Below are 18,564 nucleotides of genomic sequence, written 5' to 3' on the forward strand. Positions count from 1 at the left end.
GAAAATAGTTTTGTAAACAAATGCTTCTCATTGAGTCGAATGATTAAAGTACAAAGCAAATGATTACAACATGTTTACATACTAAACTCCCCCTCAGCCTGATACTCCAGAGTTGGTTGCACAAGATGAAAGGATTGAATTGAGGAGGAGAACTCACTCAAAACGAATCAAATGTAACAGTACAGAGTACCGCTCCATTTATAGGCAAACCAAACTACTGATGTACCTCAGCTGACGTCACCATGATAGTGACATCTAACGACCTAACAAACTATAAACACTGTTCTATACAAACTATTGATATACAACATCTGATAATCAGCATAATACAAACTAGAAAATAACTACTGCTTCACGTTCCACTGATGTAGCCTAAGCACTGATTACTTGAACATCAGTGCTTTCTTCAAAAGGTGATCAGTCTTTGAATGAGCAGTGCTTGAGTCTTCAGCAGTACTTAGAACACAGCAGTAGATAGAGCAACAGAGTTTGTCTTCAGCAGTCTTTGGAGTATCATCAGTGTTTGGTTTATCAGTTGTTGTAGTTGAGCAGTAGTTAAGATCCATCAGCTGTTAGAATACCATTGTCAAGGGGAGAGCAAAGTGTAAACTGCTGCTTATTGATAGTCCACTGATGTGATCCGGTTTTGGCTTTACATTATATGTTCCTCTTGTAGGGTTCAATCCCAACAATCTCCCCCTGGAACAGATAATGCCAAAACCCTTCATTATTCAGGACCTTTATTACTCATCAAGCGTGCCTTAGCTTGTTCTTTGAATACAGCTTCAAATTCCTTTGCACTCTGGTCATCCTCATCCCTGCACAGTGAAAGTTCAAGGAGATCCTGCAAATCTTCAACACTAAGGCCTAGTGCTTCTTTCCTTGATATGTACTTCACTTCGCCATTGGCTCTGACCAGGGTCAATACGTTGGTCTTTTGATCAGACATCCACTTTAGTATTTTAAAGCCAAGTGGGTTTCTTGGGAGAGACTTATTTGCAGATGAGTTGAGAGATGATGGCCTTGAAAACATCTGCAGACTTTCAGACATTCTTTTGAAAGCTTCTTCAATGACTTTGTCTGCTGCAGCTATATCTTCTGCAGTTTCTTGTTCAATAAGCTCTTGTCTTTCAGCTTCTGTCTTGTCTTTTGCAGTGTTTGGAGATGCATGTTTGTTGAGTACCTTCTTAAAAAGGTTTTGAAGCTTTGATGAGCTGTCTTCATTCAGACCCATTTTTAAGATGGTGTCCTTGAGATACTCTGCTTCTTTCTCTATGACCTCTTCTTCAGTCAGCTGTTTGCCTTTATCTTGGTTTGACCCAAGAGTAGGACTGTCTGCTGATTTTAACATTGTCTTGAGGTTTTCAATTTTCTGTTCAAGCTTCATCATGTGTTCTCTTTTCTTTGAAGCATCTGAAGTAGTTTTCTTCTTTTTCTTTAGCCTCTCATAGGCTTCATCAGTTTGCTGCCTAGACCATTTTGATATGGCTTCAGCAGTGTCCATCTTAGCATCCACTAGCTCTTTTTTCTTTCCTTTATATTCAACAGTGAGGTCAGCAATGAGCTTTTTGTATTTACTCCAGTTTGGAACATTTTTCTTCTCTGAAGGATCATTCTTGATTTTTTGGATCCTTTCAGCCTCATGCTTTAAAGCTACTAATGGCCATTCTTTAAACTGTTGTTCTTCAGCAGGATAGAACTTTTCTTTCATGATGAAGGCTAGAAGTTGTTCTCTTAACTTCTTCTTTTGATCAGCCTTTTCCTTTTCTAGCTCTTGTGCAAATTCTTCTATCTGCTTTACCTTTGTAAGGTAGAACTCCAGTCTTTTAGCAATGCCTACTTCGCTTAGACTTTCCTTTTCACTGTCAACCTTAGCTTTTACTTTAGCTTGCCTTGCCTTTATTTTGAGATAATCATCCATATCCTCTGGTGGCATGTAGCCTATGAGTGAGGAGAATCTTCTTTTTGAAGGATCTTCTTCTGTATAGAATTGCCTCATCTCATTTTTTAGAGCTTCAATTTCCAGTGGATATTTTGCAGCATTAGGATCATGTGTTCCCTCATTGGCAGGTATTGGCTTCCTTTTTCTGCTGAGGAGCTTTGGTTGTGATATAGGAAAGGATAGAGCAGTGGTGGATGGTTGACTAACAACTGTTGAAACAACTGGTGTCTCAACTGCTATTGTCATTACAATTACTGATGTATCAGCAGATGTCTTCTGCTTTTGAGCAGGGGTTATTGTGGCAGTTGTTTGGGTGGTGATCAGTGGTTGACTAACAGTAGTTGAAACAACTGGTGCTTCAACCACTGTTGCCATTACAACAGATGTTGTAACATCTGTTGTCTTCTGCTTTTTGGCAGGGGGTGATGATGGTTTGGTAGTTTTTGGCTTTGATGGTGATTTTTGTGTTTTAGACACAGATGGTGGTGGTGGAACAGTAGTTGTGGTGGTATGTGATGAGGTGGTGTGTGTTGAAGGTGTGTGTGTTGATGATATGACAGCTGTTTGGCTACTGACAGTAGTTTTTGTAACTACTGGTGTATCAGCTGTTTGAGTTGAAGTTTTTGAGGTTTTGGGTTCCTCTTGTTCAATGTACAGCCCATCTTCTATACCTTTCTTTCTCAAGTTGATTTTCTCCCACTTTTTGGCATTATCTGCCAGGGGTGTATCCATGAAGAAGATGGTAGATGGACCTTTTTCACTTTGAGCAGTCTTTTGGATGCTAGCCTTTATAGCTTTGATATCTGCTTGAGTGTCTTTGAACCTTGATTCCACCATGTTGGTCAGCATTTGTACTTGAAGAGCATGCTTTTTATCAGCCATTTGTTGCTGTTTTTCAAGCATTGGTTGGAAGATATTCCATAGCTCATTTGCAGCAAATGCTTGTGGAGCAGATGCTTGAGCAGGAGGAACAGTTGATTGGGCTTTTTGAGCTTCTAACAGCTGCTGCACCATATCTTTTATCTCGGCAACAGAAGATTCCAAGTTTTCAACTCTGGCCTCAATTCATTATATTTTGAATCATCACCTGAATTAACAGGATCATCTGAATCCCCACCAGTGGTGGTTGTATCAATGTGTGACTTAGGAACAGAGTCCCAAAAATCATCCATTGATGCCCCTTTTTCTTGGTACTAGGGACTTCTTTCTTCAGCACTTGATAAACCTTTGATGGTACCAGTGTTTAAAGTTAACTCACTGGTGGTTACCAAAGTTGCCATGGAAGAAATTGCCTTCAAGGGAGTCTTATTGATGTAACAACTGTCCAACTGAAGATTTGTTGATCCATCAGTTGTAGTTGCTGCTCCACTTGAACTACCACCGAGAGTTACTTGTAACTCAGGGGGTGTAACATCCTCAACTGTTGCTGGGATAACAGAGGTATTAGCAACAGACCCAGTCACTTGTGGTGGTATACTCTCAGTAATGGGTGATTGAGAGGAACTGGTTTGTGTCTGTGCAATAACAACTGCATGCAACAGGGGTATTATTGATTGTGGCAATATGATTGGTGAGGGTATGGGTGTTGAAAGAGACATGTCCTTGGGATCAGGACTGTGGAAGATAGATCCGAGTGGATCTAGAGCTTCATATTGTGGAGACCCTGTGGTTACAACCTGATCCTTTTGTGAGGATGCAGGAGGAGTTTTAGGCTGGGGTTGAGATCTTTCTTCCAACTGCTGTGAGGAAGTAGCAGCAGTGGTTACTTGTGACTTTTGTGTTGTCACTGGCATTGACTCTGGGATCTCATCTTCCAGAGTTGCCTTTGGTGTGGGTTTGGTGGGTTTTCTGGATATTTTCTTTTTGGTCTTTTTAGTGGTGGCAGGTGTGGGTTTCAAAGCAGTGGGTGTGCTGCTTTGATCACCTGGAGCAGTGGGCTCAGCAGAGGTTGCCTGAGGATCAGTGGCAGTTTCTAAAACTTGCTCAGGCATTTTTGTTTTTAATTTTATTGGTGCCATCATTCTTGAAAATGTTTCAATTGTTAAACAATTTATTTTGAAAGAGACACCTTGTTTGGGCAAATCTGCATCTTTCTCTATGAATTTTTGTTCAAAGTAGTAGCTTAGAAATCTTGGAAAGAGTAGAAATGCCTTATTATCAACGTTTTTTACCAAATCATCAAATATTTCCTGGGAGTAATTATAGTTTTTATCGTTTAAAATTGCATACCCCAGGCATTGGATTTTTGTTGGTATCTCATTAAAAGACGTTGTCTTATTAAAAACACACATGAGTAGTGTGTGGAATGAAAATCTGGGTGCAGAAGGGAAGTAACCCTTTTGTAGGGTATCCCTATTTGGTTGTTCTGCATAGCCCCTGTTCATGAAATCTTTTATCAACTCGTCTTTAGTAAATGAGGTTTTTCCTTTCAAATCATCGAGCTTAAAGATTTCAGAGATGGATTTTGGAGAGATTTGTACCTTCTTACCCCTGTATCGAGGAGTTGATGGCGGCGATGATGTCTCCTTGTTTTTCAAGGGTGGCATTTTTCCAGAACTCTCTCTGGGTATCGAGGTAAATGGGAGCGTCTGCTGTTATCAAAGTTTTGTACTTTGATGCAGAAAGGGTGTCAAGGATGGAGTCGAAGGTGTGGTTATCGGTAGGTTTTGTGAGTATACCTACATAGTTGTGTGGAGCTTTGTAGCGAATCTCCGGTGTTCCAGCGGGCATTTGAGTGGCATCTGCTGTTGTGGAGGAAGATGATGGTTTTGATTTTGTTTTCGATTTTGGTTTCGTCATTTTTGATGAAGAAGATCGATGAGGATTTTTGGAGTTATGAGAGGGAAACTGCTATGAGAAGAGAACTTTTGGAATTCAATTCGACAGTAAAACCCTGTTTTGGTGTTAGGGCAGAGTTTTATTTAGGAAGAAAAAAAAAGGGGAATGCTGATGTGAGAGCGGTTATAATGATCTGACGGCTAAAAGCTGACCACGTGCCAACCCCTGATGAAATGGTAAATAATGGAGGATAGTTGTTTTGACAACTACTGATGGAACAATCATCAGTAGTTACAACGGTAATGAAATGAAACAGTGGATGTATCAGTGGATGAAACAAAGATTTTAAACATTAGTGTTTTGTAGAAGCAGAGGTTGACTCTCAGCAGTGGACAGGCTTTAGAAAACAGATGTTGAGGCACAACAGCATTTTAAGAACAACAGAGGATAAGGACAATTTGTATAGCAACTGGTTGTGCAGCAGTGTTTTGACTACTGACAGACAATTTTAGCATCTGTTTGTTCAGATGTAGGAATCTATCATCTGTTGAGTATCAGAAATGCTATTCTTAACAAAATACATTTTAGATGTAAAATATTAAGATTAAATTGTCATCAGTAAACTTCAGAAATTTTGTTCAAGGTTTTGCCAACTGTCTAGTTTTTCAGACAGTGGTTTAGCATCTCAGATGATGGAAACTTTTCTACTAGACCTCCTCATTTTGTGTCTAATTACTTGAACTAGAACATGAGTGTCTAGTAGTTCAAAATCAATTTGCAATCAAATTTTTGATCAGTGATAACCAAACTTGAGCTTAACATGACCTTGATATGTGTGTCATTTCCTTTTGATCAGTTTTAAGGATAGTAATTTCACACAAAAAAGGAAATTACATCCTGACCAGGGAAGAACTTTTACTATCAAAAATGAGTAAAAGTACAAAATATATTTTAAAAAAAATAAAACATATCTGGTTTTATTTAGAGAAAAACAGCTTAAGAAAAATTAAAGGAAATTTTGAAAAATAAAAGGATCTGACAACTTTTCAATTAGGTTCATGATCATATCATTCTCAAGTTATTTTGACCATAGTTTGGGGTCATTTTCTTGACAATTGATTGTAAATCCTACTTTTAAGAGCTATCACTGGTGATGCCTTTGTTACCTAAACAATTTCTGCATTGATGAATGCACACAGTTGCATGACTCTATTGTTTTACCCGACTGTAACCTCAAGAGTGTTTTATGCTTATACTCTTTTCCTTTTGGATACAAAAGTTTTGAGATAGCCACACTTTGAGATTTGTTCATTTTCTTTTCCCTTTCTACCCTTTTTTGTTCATATGTTCAAAAATGCTCACTAGGAGATTTTATTTTGAACATGCTTAGTCCAGAATATTGAACAATATGAAAAACATCACAAATAACCAAGCAACAACTGAAATCAATTTGAAAATATTGAACGATCCCATAACTTATCAGATACTTTATAGATCTGAAAACTGTGAGAGACTTGTGCATGAAATCACTTGTTGCGTGAAGTTTGTGTGTCATATGACATCTTGGTTGTTTTACAGAGTTTTCTGAATAACCATTTTGATCATGATTCACTCGTTACTCTGTTTTTCAACTGAATACAACCAACCTTAGTATCAATGAATTTTGAGCTGAACTGTTATGTCAAATTAATTGTTAGATCGAATTTGACTGTCCAAGCTCTGATACCAATTGTTAGGATCCGAGGCTGACATGATTGTGCTTGTTTGTTTAGTTTTGACAAAACAATGATGATACAACCAGATTTAGTGCAGCGGAAATGAAAACAAACTTTGTAAACATAATCAATATAGAGAAAATAGTTTTGTAAACAAATGCTTCTCATTGAGTCGAATGATTAAAGTACAAAGCAAATGATTACAACATGTTTACATACTAAACTCCCCCTCAGCCTGATACTCCAGAGTTGGTTGCACAAGATGAAAGGATTGAATTGAGGAGGAGAACTCACTCAAAATGAATCAAATGTAACAGTACAGAGTACCGCTCCATTTATAGGCAAACCAAACTACTGATGTACCTCAGCTGACGTCACCATGATAGTGACATCTAACGACCTAACAAACTATAAACACTGTTCTATACAAACTATTGATATACAACATCTGATAATCAGCATAATACAAACTAGAAAATAACTACTGCTTCACGTTCCACTGATGTAGCCTAAGCACTGATTACTTGAACATCAGTGCTTTCTTCAAAAGGTGATCAGTCTTTGAATGAGCAGTGCTTGAGTCTTCAGCAGTACTTAGAACACAGCAGTAGATAGAGCAACAGAGTTTGTCTTCAGCAGTCTTGGAGTATCATCAGTGTTTGGTTTATCAGTTGTTGTAGTTGAGCAGTAGTTAAGATCCATCAGCTGTTAGAATACCACTGTCAAGGGGAGAGCAAAGTGTAAACTGCTGCTTATTGATAGTCCACTGATGTGATCCGGTTTTGGCTTTACATTATCTGTTCCTCTGGTAGGGTTCAATCCCAACAGTTAGGTGCGAAACCGTGAGAGCTCAGGTCAGAACTTCCGTTCAGTAGAGAGATGACGGCTCGACTTTTGGTGTGTCCCCTTTAGAGGATCTTTTGATTACAACAGCAGTGATTATCAATTTTATTGTTTCATCAGCTTGCTGAGGGCGAGCTTATATTTCAAAGCATTTGCAGAAAGCATTATCTGGGGACTAGGTCAGTATTTCCATACAGCACAAGTCCCGGGATAATACCCCAGATATCACTGAGCATAAAGACCTAGTATCTCAGAATAAGGGACCTTTCAAACAAGATTTCAGGGGTTACCTATATATCCAAGAAGTTGTTAACCCACAGAACAAGCAAGTTTGAAATTTTAGGTTTATATCTCGTCACAATTTACTAAATGTGCAAAAACCTACTGGCATATCCTCAGTGAGATTGTTTATCACATTTTTACATTACAATTCTTTAGCATGTTGCTACAGTCCACTGATGTACTATCATTTCCTCTTTTGACAACAAAACTCATTTTACATTTTATCATGTTTTTGTATTTTTCAAATTTTCTAATGTTTTTGGATTTTCTGAAAATTTTCTACTCCCCTTAAAATGCAAACACATTAAAGAAAAATTGAAAACAAACTAAGCTCTTGACCCAATTCTAAAACTATACAGAAACTTGACAACTGACATCGAATTGCATCAATTCGCCATCCACTAAGGCATTAACAATCCGAGCTCCCCCTTTCAACAAACCATTTTCTCATTTAGATTTTCAAAACACTTAAGTTTGTTTTAATCAAAATGATTTTTCCGGAAAATTAGTTTGTTTTTACCAATTCTAGGATCAACAAGAATAGATTTGGGGATATGGTTCATCATCTCTGTCCTTTACCCATATGTAGTAAATCAAGTACAACTTAATGTCCCTGATTTACCGCTTTGCAATGAAGCAACCTCTGTACCAATTGTAAGTATATCCGAAACAATACCACATGTAAGAATGTCACGTCTACATATACCATATTACCAACTTGAAGATGCCGATTCCTGCTTCGCACTTACCAATCTGGAAGCTCCGGCATAGTCCTTCAACCTGTAACATTCAAACACCTTCAAAAACTTTCATACAAACTCATTAACAACATGAATGATGCCGATTCCTGATCCACGATTACCAACTTGGGATCTCCGGCATAGTCCTTAGACTTCAAGGAAAACAAACTTCCATCCAAGTCTTCTCAGACTTGATGGTTTTCAATTCTTGCGCAGTAGGGTTGTAAGTTTCCTTTTTAGTTGCATAAAAATCTTTAACCCCCTTTGCTTTCCCATTAAGCATTTTCCCAAAAATTTTCTTTACATTCCCATTGAATGTTTTCTCGACATCAAACTTAGTTTTCTCGGTATAAAACTGATTCGAGATTTCAACTTTACCAACTTTCTGTTTAACTTCTTCAAATTTCAGCGATGGAAATTCATCATCATTCACCGAAATTTTTCCTTCAACTTGTGGCTCTTCTGGCTTTGTGGAACCAGATTCATCGCCGACTTTCTCATCAACCTTTTTAACAACCCACACTTGGTTGTTCTTTTCATTCTTTTTGTAAAAATTCTTTTTAGAACACTCACCAACCTCATAAATTGAGTTTTCAAAAATTTTAAATTTTTCGATTGGTGGTTCAACATCAACAACTTTTTCTTTCAATTTTTTAGAAACTCCCTGTTTTGTCTTGACATTTTTCGGACAGTTCCATGCAATGTGACCAGCTTCATTGCATTTGAAACAGATTCGAGTTTCCTTTGAATGAAACACTTCAGTTCCATTTCTCTTCTTTTCAGCAAGAAACTCCTGGTTTGATTGTCTCCAGAACGGTTTCTTCTGTTCATCTTCTCAACTTCCACCTGAAACAAATTCTGTTTTAGTTTTAGGATTTTTCTCATTTTTACAATTTTCTGGTGGAACAAAACCTAGGCCTTTCTTTTTGTAGCTACGATTTTGGTTTGATTTCTTTTGGAAACCAGAACCAGAATTGTAACCCTTTTTCTTGTTTAAACATTGTTGAACTCTTGAAGTGTATTTTTTAGGTTTTCCAGTAAGATTTAAATCTTTTATTTCAGAAATATTAATTTCTGTCATTTTGAAAACCTTTTTGATCATGTCAAAATAAACACTTCTTATTGGAAACTCTTTGTCAGAGTATAATTTGTCAGAATCATTTAAAGTATATGCAACTTCAAATGTTTCATCATCCAAATTTGCTTTTGATAATAAAAATTCTTTGCTGTAAGCCTTTTTGACCAACGATTTTGGACTGTTGACTGACGAATTTGACCCTCCAGACTCAGAATTTTACTCGGACTCCTCATCAGTATCCAACACCTGATCGACCACCTTTTTGATTAACTCAGACTCATGATCAGTGTCAGACGAGGTGAACGTGACATCAATGTTTTCTGGTAATTCATCAGTTGTGTCGGTTTTTAGCTTTATATTGACAACCTTTTCAAGTTGCTCCTCGTTCGGTTTTCTAGGAGAATACCCTTCCCAAATTGGAGGCGGACACTTGTTATAGCTAACAGTCGGTTTCTTACCAGTATCCTTTTTCTTCGGCTTGTCGTCTTGAAAAGCTTCCGTACCTGCAACAGTTGGGTAAATTCGATCAATAAGATAATCAGAACTAGAATAACTCTGCAATAATCTTCTGATTCTCTCATTCTCGATCTTTTCGGTTTCCAACTCTTGCTTCCACTTTGCACTTTCTTCAATGTAGAAATTGATAGCTTTCTTCTTAGACATCATTACAGCATTCATCATCGTTGGTGCTTGTTCTCTCTCAGAATTTGTCTTTTGAAGACCAGTTACTATTTTTTTCAAGACATCATAAGATTCTTTCACATAGTTGAGGTTGAACAGTAACTGCTCTTTCTTCTTCTCATACTCAGCTATTATGTCATCTTTTGCTGCACATTCCCTGCATACTTCCAAACACTTCGTGCAAGGCTTGATGACTTCAACAATCTTTTCAACTTCTATTGTTTTCACCACTTCTACCACTTTCTCTGTCTCAATCACTTTCTCATCTTCAGCAATCTCCTCAGCAACACTTTCAACTTTCTCATTCTGAACAACATCTTCAGCTTTCATTTGTAGTTGTTCTTTAGCAGCTCGTTTCTCCTTCAGTTTCTCCAAGCGATCTGTAAAATAGAAATGAAAACTTTCAGGAGAAAGATGAGATTTTGCAATCTTAATGTGTTTCTCTTCCTCATCATCACTACTATCATCAACTGGTGACTGATCAAACTGTACAGATTTTTCAAAACTAGCATCTGATAAACCAGAATCTGATGGTGTTTGATCAAAAACAACTTCTTTTTCTGAAATAACATCATTTTGTACACTCTCATCTGAACTATGTGAGTTTTCATCAGCACTTTCTGAGCTTTCATCAGATGCAACAGACTCTTCCTCCATACTCTTCACAGTCTCACCAATAGACTTCATCCATGTTGCAAACATGTCTGGTTCTCTAACAATTTTAGCGATGAAAGCTTTGAATTCTCCCTTTTCATCAATAAACATATCCCAGCTGAAGCCTTCAGGTAGTCTTTCATCATCTTGATCGACTAAAAATGCTTTGCTTTCAGGTGATATGTAATTGTTCCAGTTAAAATCCACCAAACACGCTCCCTTTGAATCCTCAATCTTTCTACCGTGAGTCACCTACGGTTCTTGTTGTTGACCAACTTGTTGATAAATGGCTTTCCGGTAGTAATCATCTTTTCCAAACGGATTCTGAGCTCCACTAGCTTCCCTATTCATGCCATCTCGCTTGAAATGGCCTTTCTCCCTGCATCGAAAACAAGTAACTTCAGATTTATCAAAACCTAAAGTAGATACATGAGCATCAAGAAAGTCATTTCTCCCAGTAATAAGGTTGAACTTTTCAGCTCGTCTGAGAACACTCGCGAGACACCATTTGATATCCATCAGTTCCATCTCTTCGGCGTCTATTTGATCGTAATCCTCCTTTATGAGCATAGGATTCCCGATCCATCCGGCAACTAGACCTTCATATGAGAGAAGCACAGAACCAAGTAAAGCCATGTGGTCTTTAGCAGTTTCTTCCGAAAAACTTTGACCTTCTAGAAGATTTAAAGCGATGTTGCACTGAATCACATAGCCATTTCCTTTCTTTGTGCTCTGAAAATGGAAACTTGTATTTGACTCTTTCGGATTGACACTTGGAAATGATGAGAATCCACTGCTGCTGTTGTTTGAAACCTGATCAACTTTTTCTGTTGAATCGCCAGCACTAAATGCAGTCTGGATTTTCGGACTTCTCTCAGCTTCTGGAACTGGAACACTACCTTTGTAGTACATCTTTACGTCCTGTTAACCACTCGAACTGTTAATCCTAGCGATCTTCTGCTGTTCCAGATCCTGACTCTCAATCTTTTCAATAAACTGACAAATCGTTAGCCCATCATAAACACCCGTATTCTTCAAAATCATCAAATACGTTCCCCACTCTTTCCGCGGTAGTGCATCAGCTAACTTGTCCACGCACTCTTCACGATCTTTTGTAATACTCAGCATTGACATGGATCGCACCAAGTGGCAGTATCGTTCTATCAGCTTCTTCGTATCCTCTCCCGGTAGACTGCTAAACAGATCAAACTCTTTCTTGAGCAATGCCTTCTTGCTCTTTATCATGTTTTCACTACCCTCAAACTTGACTTTAAGTGCATCCCAGATCGACTTTGAAGTCTTGTCATGCTGAAGTAGTATGAAGATGTCTTCTTTGATGGCTTCTTGAAGCTGACTCATCATCATCTTCTCTGCTTTATACATATTTCGTTCTTCATTTGTAAATTCTGACAGATCTTTAGTAACCTGCAATTCTGTTCGAGGCAACACATATTTCTTAAGAATACATTCCCATGACCTAAGATGATTTGCATGAACCCAATTTCTGAATCTGTCTTTCCACCCGTAGTATTCTTCAATACTCATCAGTTTCGGGGGCTTTTGGGTAGTTCCTGTCTCATTCTCCAAGTTCAAGGTTTGAGCAATGACAGTTGGAGCAGACGGTGTAGCAAACACGTTGTAAAACTCGTTATCCATTTTTTCAATGTACGTATCTCAAAAACTGTAGCTTTCGAGCGGAATTAACAAATATCAGGTATGGACGAAATCACAAAGTATCTTTTAGAGCAAAATCACATAAACTGATGTTTGGAGCGAAATAACCCTGATCACTAGACCGAAATCTGATATAATTGCACAAGAGCAAAATCAGAAGTTGCAACTTTGAGCGAAATCACTAGATGGTCAGTTTGGAGCGAAATTAAGATATAACTGGAGCGAAACCTCAGAGTTTGCACGAGCGAAATAACACTTTCTGAGCGAAATCAGACAAGTTTTGAACTTCTGGAGCGAAATTAGGTCAAATTTTGGCAGCTAGAAGCGAAATCAGGAATGTCCTGTTCGAGCGAAATCAACTCGGGGTCAATTTTAGTCCATTTTTAGTCCGATTTTAGGTGTGAAACTTTCCAGGGTTGGTCTATGTCCAAATATCTATAGTCTGTGAAATTTTGAGCAGGTTTTGGCCGGTAAATCTCGTTCTGGTGAAGAAAGAAGCTGTAGAAGTAAGAAATGTTGATGAAATCCAGCTAATCTCTGCAGAACTCCTCCTGCTGAGCTCTGATACCAATTGTAGGATCGCGATGATGACCTGAATGAGTCGTTCAGAGGAGTTTTACTCTGTTTCAGGTGCGGAAAACAAGAAACAAAGCTAGAAACAGCTGATTCTTCACTTTAACTACTGATTGTATTGATAAAATCAAGAATACAAGCAGTTTTCACACCGGCAACAGTTCGGCGAGGAATACAAGGCAACTCGATACTGATTTCGCTCAACATGACCCTATATATAGGGTTTTGATTTTGCCTGAAACATACATGTGTCAACAGGAGCGAAATCTAGATCTTGTGATTTCGCCCGAAATCACACACTGACACTTTGGGGCAAAATCACCTGAAACCACCCTAGGAGCGAAATCAGCATTTATCACATATACATTTTCTGTTTTCTTGTAAAACGTGCCCTAATCTATACAATGCAAGCTAGGACTCGATACAAGACGAAGTCGACAGATGTATGCACCAACAAAAAGCTTCTTCCATCTGGTCGTCAAGTGTTTTCGCTGGACGATTCCATTCTTGGGTGGTTGGTTTGGCCCTTGTTCCTGTAACTCGAATCCTAGCCTGGTATATCCCATTTTAGTTTTACACCATTGTGAACCTTACGCCTTTTTTACTCTCTGATCGAGGTTCTCGGCATTGAAAAATCTTCGTAAACTAAATCACCCGTGTATATGTTGGCATTTAAGAGATTGTAGGATCGAGTTTGTCCTTCCTATGAGACAATCGGAGCTAGCACCTACCGAATATGTAGCGGAAATACATATTTGGCATGAATCAAAGCAAAACCGTAGAAGAAATGAGTAGAAACAGAAAGAATACACTTTAACAACGTTTTCCTCATTCAACTTTCTGAAAATACAAGGTCAGCAGGTCGGCTACACTTGTGACATCGACGTACAAAATGAGAAAACATTAGGGGTATTTATAGTAGAGGTAGTTCCGCTTGAATGGTCATGACCATACAAGCGAAACCTTATCAAGTGGTTTCGCTTGTATGGCATGTGTCCATTCAAGCGAAACCTTAACATTAAAAACACACAATTACAACTTTAACCCCTGTACAATACATAATTAACCAAAACAGACCCTATACATTTATCAACTACAACTAAGACGCAGGCTTTAGACATTATGCACCAACAAACTCCCCCTTGGATAAAGCCGCAGTCTTTGTCTAGTCTTCGGGTCTTCAAACAGCTCTATATGTCTCTTCCCTTGGCTTTGGCTTCCTGCTCAGCGCAACCCTTATTCTTTCATTCTCTTTCTTCCTCGCTTTCTCTTCTTCAGCTTGCATCTTCAAAAACGTACCTTTCTTTTCTTCAAGCTTTTGACGTTCACGCTTAGCTTTTCTTTTCACCTTCTCGTCAAGCGACCACCAAGATGATTTCCATTTACTTTCAAAATTGATGCCTTTTTGAAAGCAAAGGGAAACTACACGTTGAAACTGTTGCGCTTGTTCTCAATCTGCTGGTTGATAGTGAATCTTGTTGATGAAAAGACACTCTATATCCTTTGCTGAGCAATTAACCAGCCACATTGGATCATAAACATGAATCTCTCGAATCTCCCCTCCTGCTCTGTAAGTAATTACCGCTTCGATAGAAATACAACTATACACCCAACCAATGAAGCCTTTATAAAAGTCTTGTTCCATCTGAGGCATTGGAATTGTCTTCATTGTTCTCGGAGGCTTCACATTAAGAATAGTCTCTGTAACACCGGTATCTGGATCTACCCTCTGCACGCGCTTTGGATTATGTGGCTTCCATTTACGAAATTCTTTCAAAGATTCATACTTGATGTAGCCCCACATAGCCATATCATTCTTTCGCACTGGGTAATCCAAACATCTAACCTTCGGTAACTCATCTACATCCCACCAAGGTAATGACATAATGTCATATAAACGTTCAAAGTATTGAACTCCACACTCTCTTCTGATCGCATAAGCATTTACTTGCGGTAAGTAACCCCAACTGATAATGTCACCAAGAGATACACTTCGATCACGCTCATAATACTTCAACGGTCTTTTAAACTTTCTCTCGTGACTCTTTCTGAACCACTTCGATCTATCTTCCTTTTCCATTTCCTTTTGAGCACTATCAAAGTTCTTTTCTTTCACTGCCTCAGTCACCTTTTGTCTCAATTCTTCTCTATTTTCTTCAGCAAAGAACTCCATAAGTGTAGGAAACTTCGAAGTATCTTCAACTACATCTTCATCATCCGTCCAATCTTCAATCTCAACTCGATCATACTTATCAGCCTCTTCAACATACTTATACGTGTATTCAGGCTGTTGATTGATATCAAAAGACTCCAAATCTTCTTCAAAATCAAACTTGAACTCAAGATCTACAGTATGCATCATTTCTCTGTAAACATCTAATCCCAAGATTAACTTTTCAGAATGTTCAGCGATCTGAGTTTTACTCGACTCCCCCTTTCCACTTGCTTCCCCTGATTCTTCATTTACAGAATCATTCAACAGATCATCAACCTTTTTATCAGTGGAAGCTTCTGTAACCTTTAAACCTGTACCACCTGCAGCGTCGTCATCATCATCATCTTTACCAGATCCATGACTACTTGCAGAGAATACTTTTTCATCCTCTTCATCTTCCTCTTCATCCTCCTCTTCATCATCTTCATCATCACTGTTACCCATCAACTCTTCCAGATGAGTTTCTTCCTCAAACAAACCAGATATTGCAGTGATAGGTTCAGGATTATCAACCACCATAGAAGGTACTATCGATCTTTCAGTCACAGCTGAACTACCTTCAACTCCCTTACCTTTTTCTTTCATTTGCTCGTCTATTTTGGCCTGACGTTCAGCTCTGAGCTCTTCAACCTACAGCTCTTCAAACTTTTGTTCTAACGATGTTCCAAGCATGCTTTCAACAACTTTGTTCAGCATATAGAACTCGTGATCTCTTAATGCCTTGGCTGCTTCAAATTCTTTGTTCTTCAACTTAAAGTATTCATTCTGTTCATCACGTCTAGCCTTTTCTTCTTCAAGTTCAGCAACTTTAACCTTCAAGATATCAATTTCTGATTGATCAGCATCAATCTTTTTCACCAACTCTTGATTTTCATTTTCTAACTTCTTCACACGCATCTCAAGAAGTCTTTCTCTATCAGACACTTTCTTATTTTCAGCTGCCAGCCTCTTGTTTTCAGCAACAACTTCTTCAACTTTCTTTTCAACATTTCTAACTTGTGAAGTGTTGGCAAAATCATAATCTCCAACATCTAACAGATTATCCTGTGGAGTATAAAGACCTCTGCTAGACAAACCAGGTTGCGTTTGGGTGAGTGGAGGTGTTTGAAATATATCTTGTGAGGTAACAAGAGGTTGTTGTGGTGGTGTTTGATGAATAGGTGATGGTTGTCTTGGAGGTGTTTGTTGTTTAGGTGGTGAGGATTGTTGTGATGGAGTAGGTTGTCGAGGTGGTGATTGGATAGGTGATTGTGGTGGTGTTGGTTCATGTGGTGGTGTAGGTGGTTTCTTGGTTTGTTTCTTCTTTTTGAGCACAGTCTTTGTTATTTTAATCTTTGGAGTAGCTTTGACAATTTTTGGAGACACCACTTTCTTTCGACCTCCAACTTTCTTTCTTACTCTTGGAGAAGATTGTGATCCTGAGACATGCTCTGGAGAAGGCACATAAACATCATCGTCGTCCTTTTCCTGTCTCTTTCTCTTTCGTAACAGCTTCTCTTTTTCAATCTCTTCTTGAATTCTTTTTCGACGTTCAATCTCATCAATACCATCATCTGAAGAACTTGATGAACTTGTTGTACTTTTATCTACATCGTCACCCTCAACATCATCAACAATCTTTTATTTCTCTTTCTATGCTTCAACATTTACAACTTGTTCAATGTTAGCAACAATTTTTGGCACTGTTTCCAAAACATCAGTATCAAACAATACTTCAGTATTAAATGGATCATCTTCAGTAGCTGCCACTTGTTCTTTCTCTGTAGTTACCACTGGAGTATCTTCTTTCGGTTCATCAACCAAAGACATTGTTGCTGCTTTCTTTTGCTTCTTTCTAGGTTTTGATGACGAACCTTCACCTTCTTTAACAACAGGAGTGGCTTTCCTGCGTCTTCTCCCAGATTCCTTCACATAACACTCATTCTTTGTGTTTTTGAACTCTGTAAGAACTTTCAACTCATCAGCATACGCTGCTTCTTTCATCTCAGCTTCATTCCTCCTGTTCTAGTGATTAACTGGATCTGGATCGACATAATTTGCATCTTTAATGGCACCAAAGAATACAACATCAACTTTCGGTTCTGGATGGTTTGGATGATATCTCACAAGCTGTTTGATGGAAACTTCATTCATGTGTGATTGCACCAATAAATCATCCTTGATATTTCTGTCAATCTCAGGATACGCGTGATCTATCAACATCTGTACAAATCTCGGATACGTCCAAGACTTGACCTTTGAGGTAATGTTTTCTGCCATGTAATGAAAAATGATATGTGAAAAGTTATATTTCTTGTTTAACACCAATGCAGTGACCATATTCATTTGGTATCTCTCATTGCATCATAACCTCCTTTGGTGTGACTTAACGACATCAGAATACTATGAATTAAAAACTTGTAAGGCTTAGTAAACTTTGACTTCAAATAATTTGCGGCATTTAATGCTCCCTGATATCCCATCCTTAACATACATCCCTTCACCATTCTTTCTGGGAATCTCATTGGAGAATTTGCGTCATCAGGAAAGTTGATCACTTCACGTATGAGAGCTTCAGTAACAATGATCTTCTCCAACTTGCTATGAACTTCTACATTTGAAGAAATAACTTTATTCTGCTCATCGTAGACGGCATTCTTCCAGAATCGTTCAATATGAGATCTATACAATGGTCTTTGATCCGTCAACGCCTTTTGAATAGGAATACATCTCATGAACTCCAAAATACCACTGAAATTGACCAGTTCCGGATACTTTTGAATATCCAAGTCACAACAGCTGTTGTGAAGAGGATCAAATACCACATTAGACACCTTCAAATCACAAACACTCTGAATCAGACACTTAGAAATTTTTCAAACATTAAAGTTCTTCAAGTGTACTTTAAGCGAAATATACTGATGAACATATAAGCGAAACATATAATGAACAAACAAGCGAAACCATGTGTTGAACAAACAAGCGAAACATAACATGAACACACAAGCGGAACCATGTGTTGAACAAACAAGCAGAACATGTAAGGTTCTTACAAGCGGAATATGTATTGAACACATAAGCGGAACATGACCCTGTACATACAAGCGGAACATGATATGACTATGATAATCATTGAAGCGGAACACATATGAACACATAAGCGGAACATGCCTCTGTACATACAAGCGGAACATCTGGAATTGTCTTCATTGTTCTCGGAGGCTTCACATTAAGAATAGTCTCTGTAACACCGGTATCTGGATCTACCCTCTGCACGCGCTTTGGATTATGTGGCTTCCATTTACGAAATTCTTTCAAAGATTCATACTTGATGTAGCCCCACATAGCCATATCATTCTTTCGCACTGGGTAATCCAAACATCTAACCTTCGGTAACTCATCTACATCCC

General features: G+C 38.3%; 1 protein-coding gene across 1 annotated transcript; it reads right to left on the minus strand.

The window, feature by feature from the left end:
• Nucleotides 1-15,805: 15,805 nt before the first annotated feature.
• Nucleotides 15,806-17,158, minus strand: LOC110897390 (muscle M-line assembly protein unc-89-like). Its single transcript, XM_022144144.1, has 2 exons — nucleotides 16,826-17,158; nucleotides 15,806-16,774 (listed from the first exon to the last, which is right to left on the minus strand). Exons 1-2 carry the CDS (start codon nucleotides 17,156-17,158, stop codon nucleotides 15,806-15,808), a joined length of 1,302 nt encoding a protein of 433 aa, XP_021999836.1.
• Between the last annotated feature and the right edge of the window lie 1,406 nt (nucleotides 17,159-18,564).

Source organism: Helianthus annuus, chromosome 12 (assembly GCF_002127325.2).
Source record: "Helianthus annuus cultivar XRQ/B chromosome 12, HanXRQr2.0-SUNRISE, whole genome shotgun sequence".
NCBI lineage: Eukaryota > Viridiplantae > Streptophyta > Magnoliopsida > Asterales > Asteraceae > Helianthus > Helianthus annuus.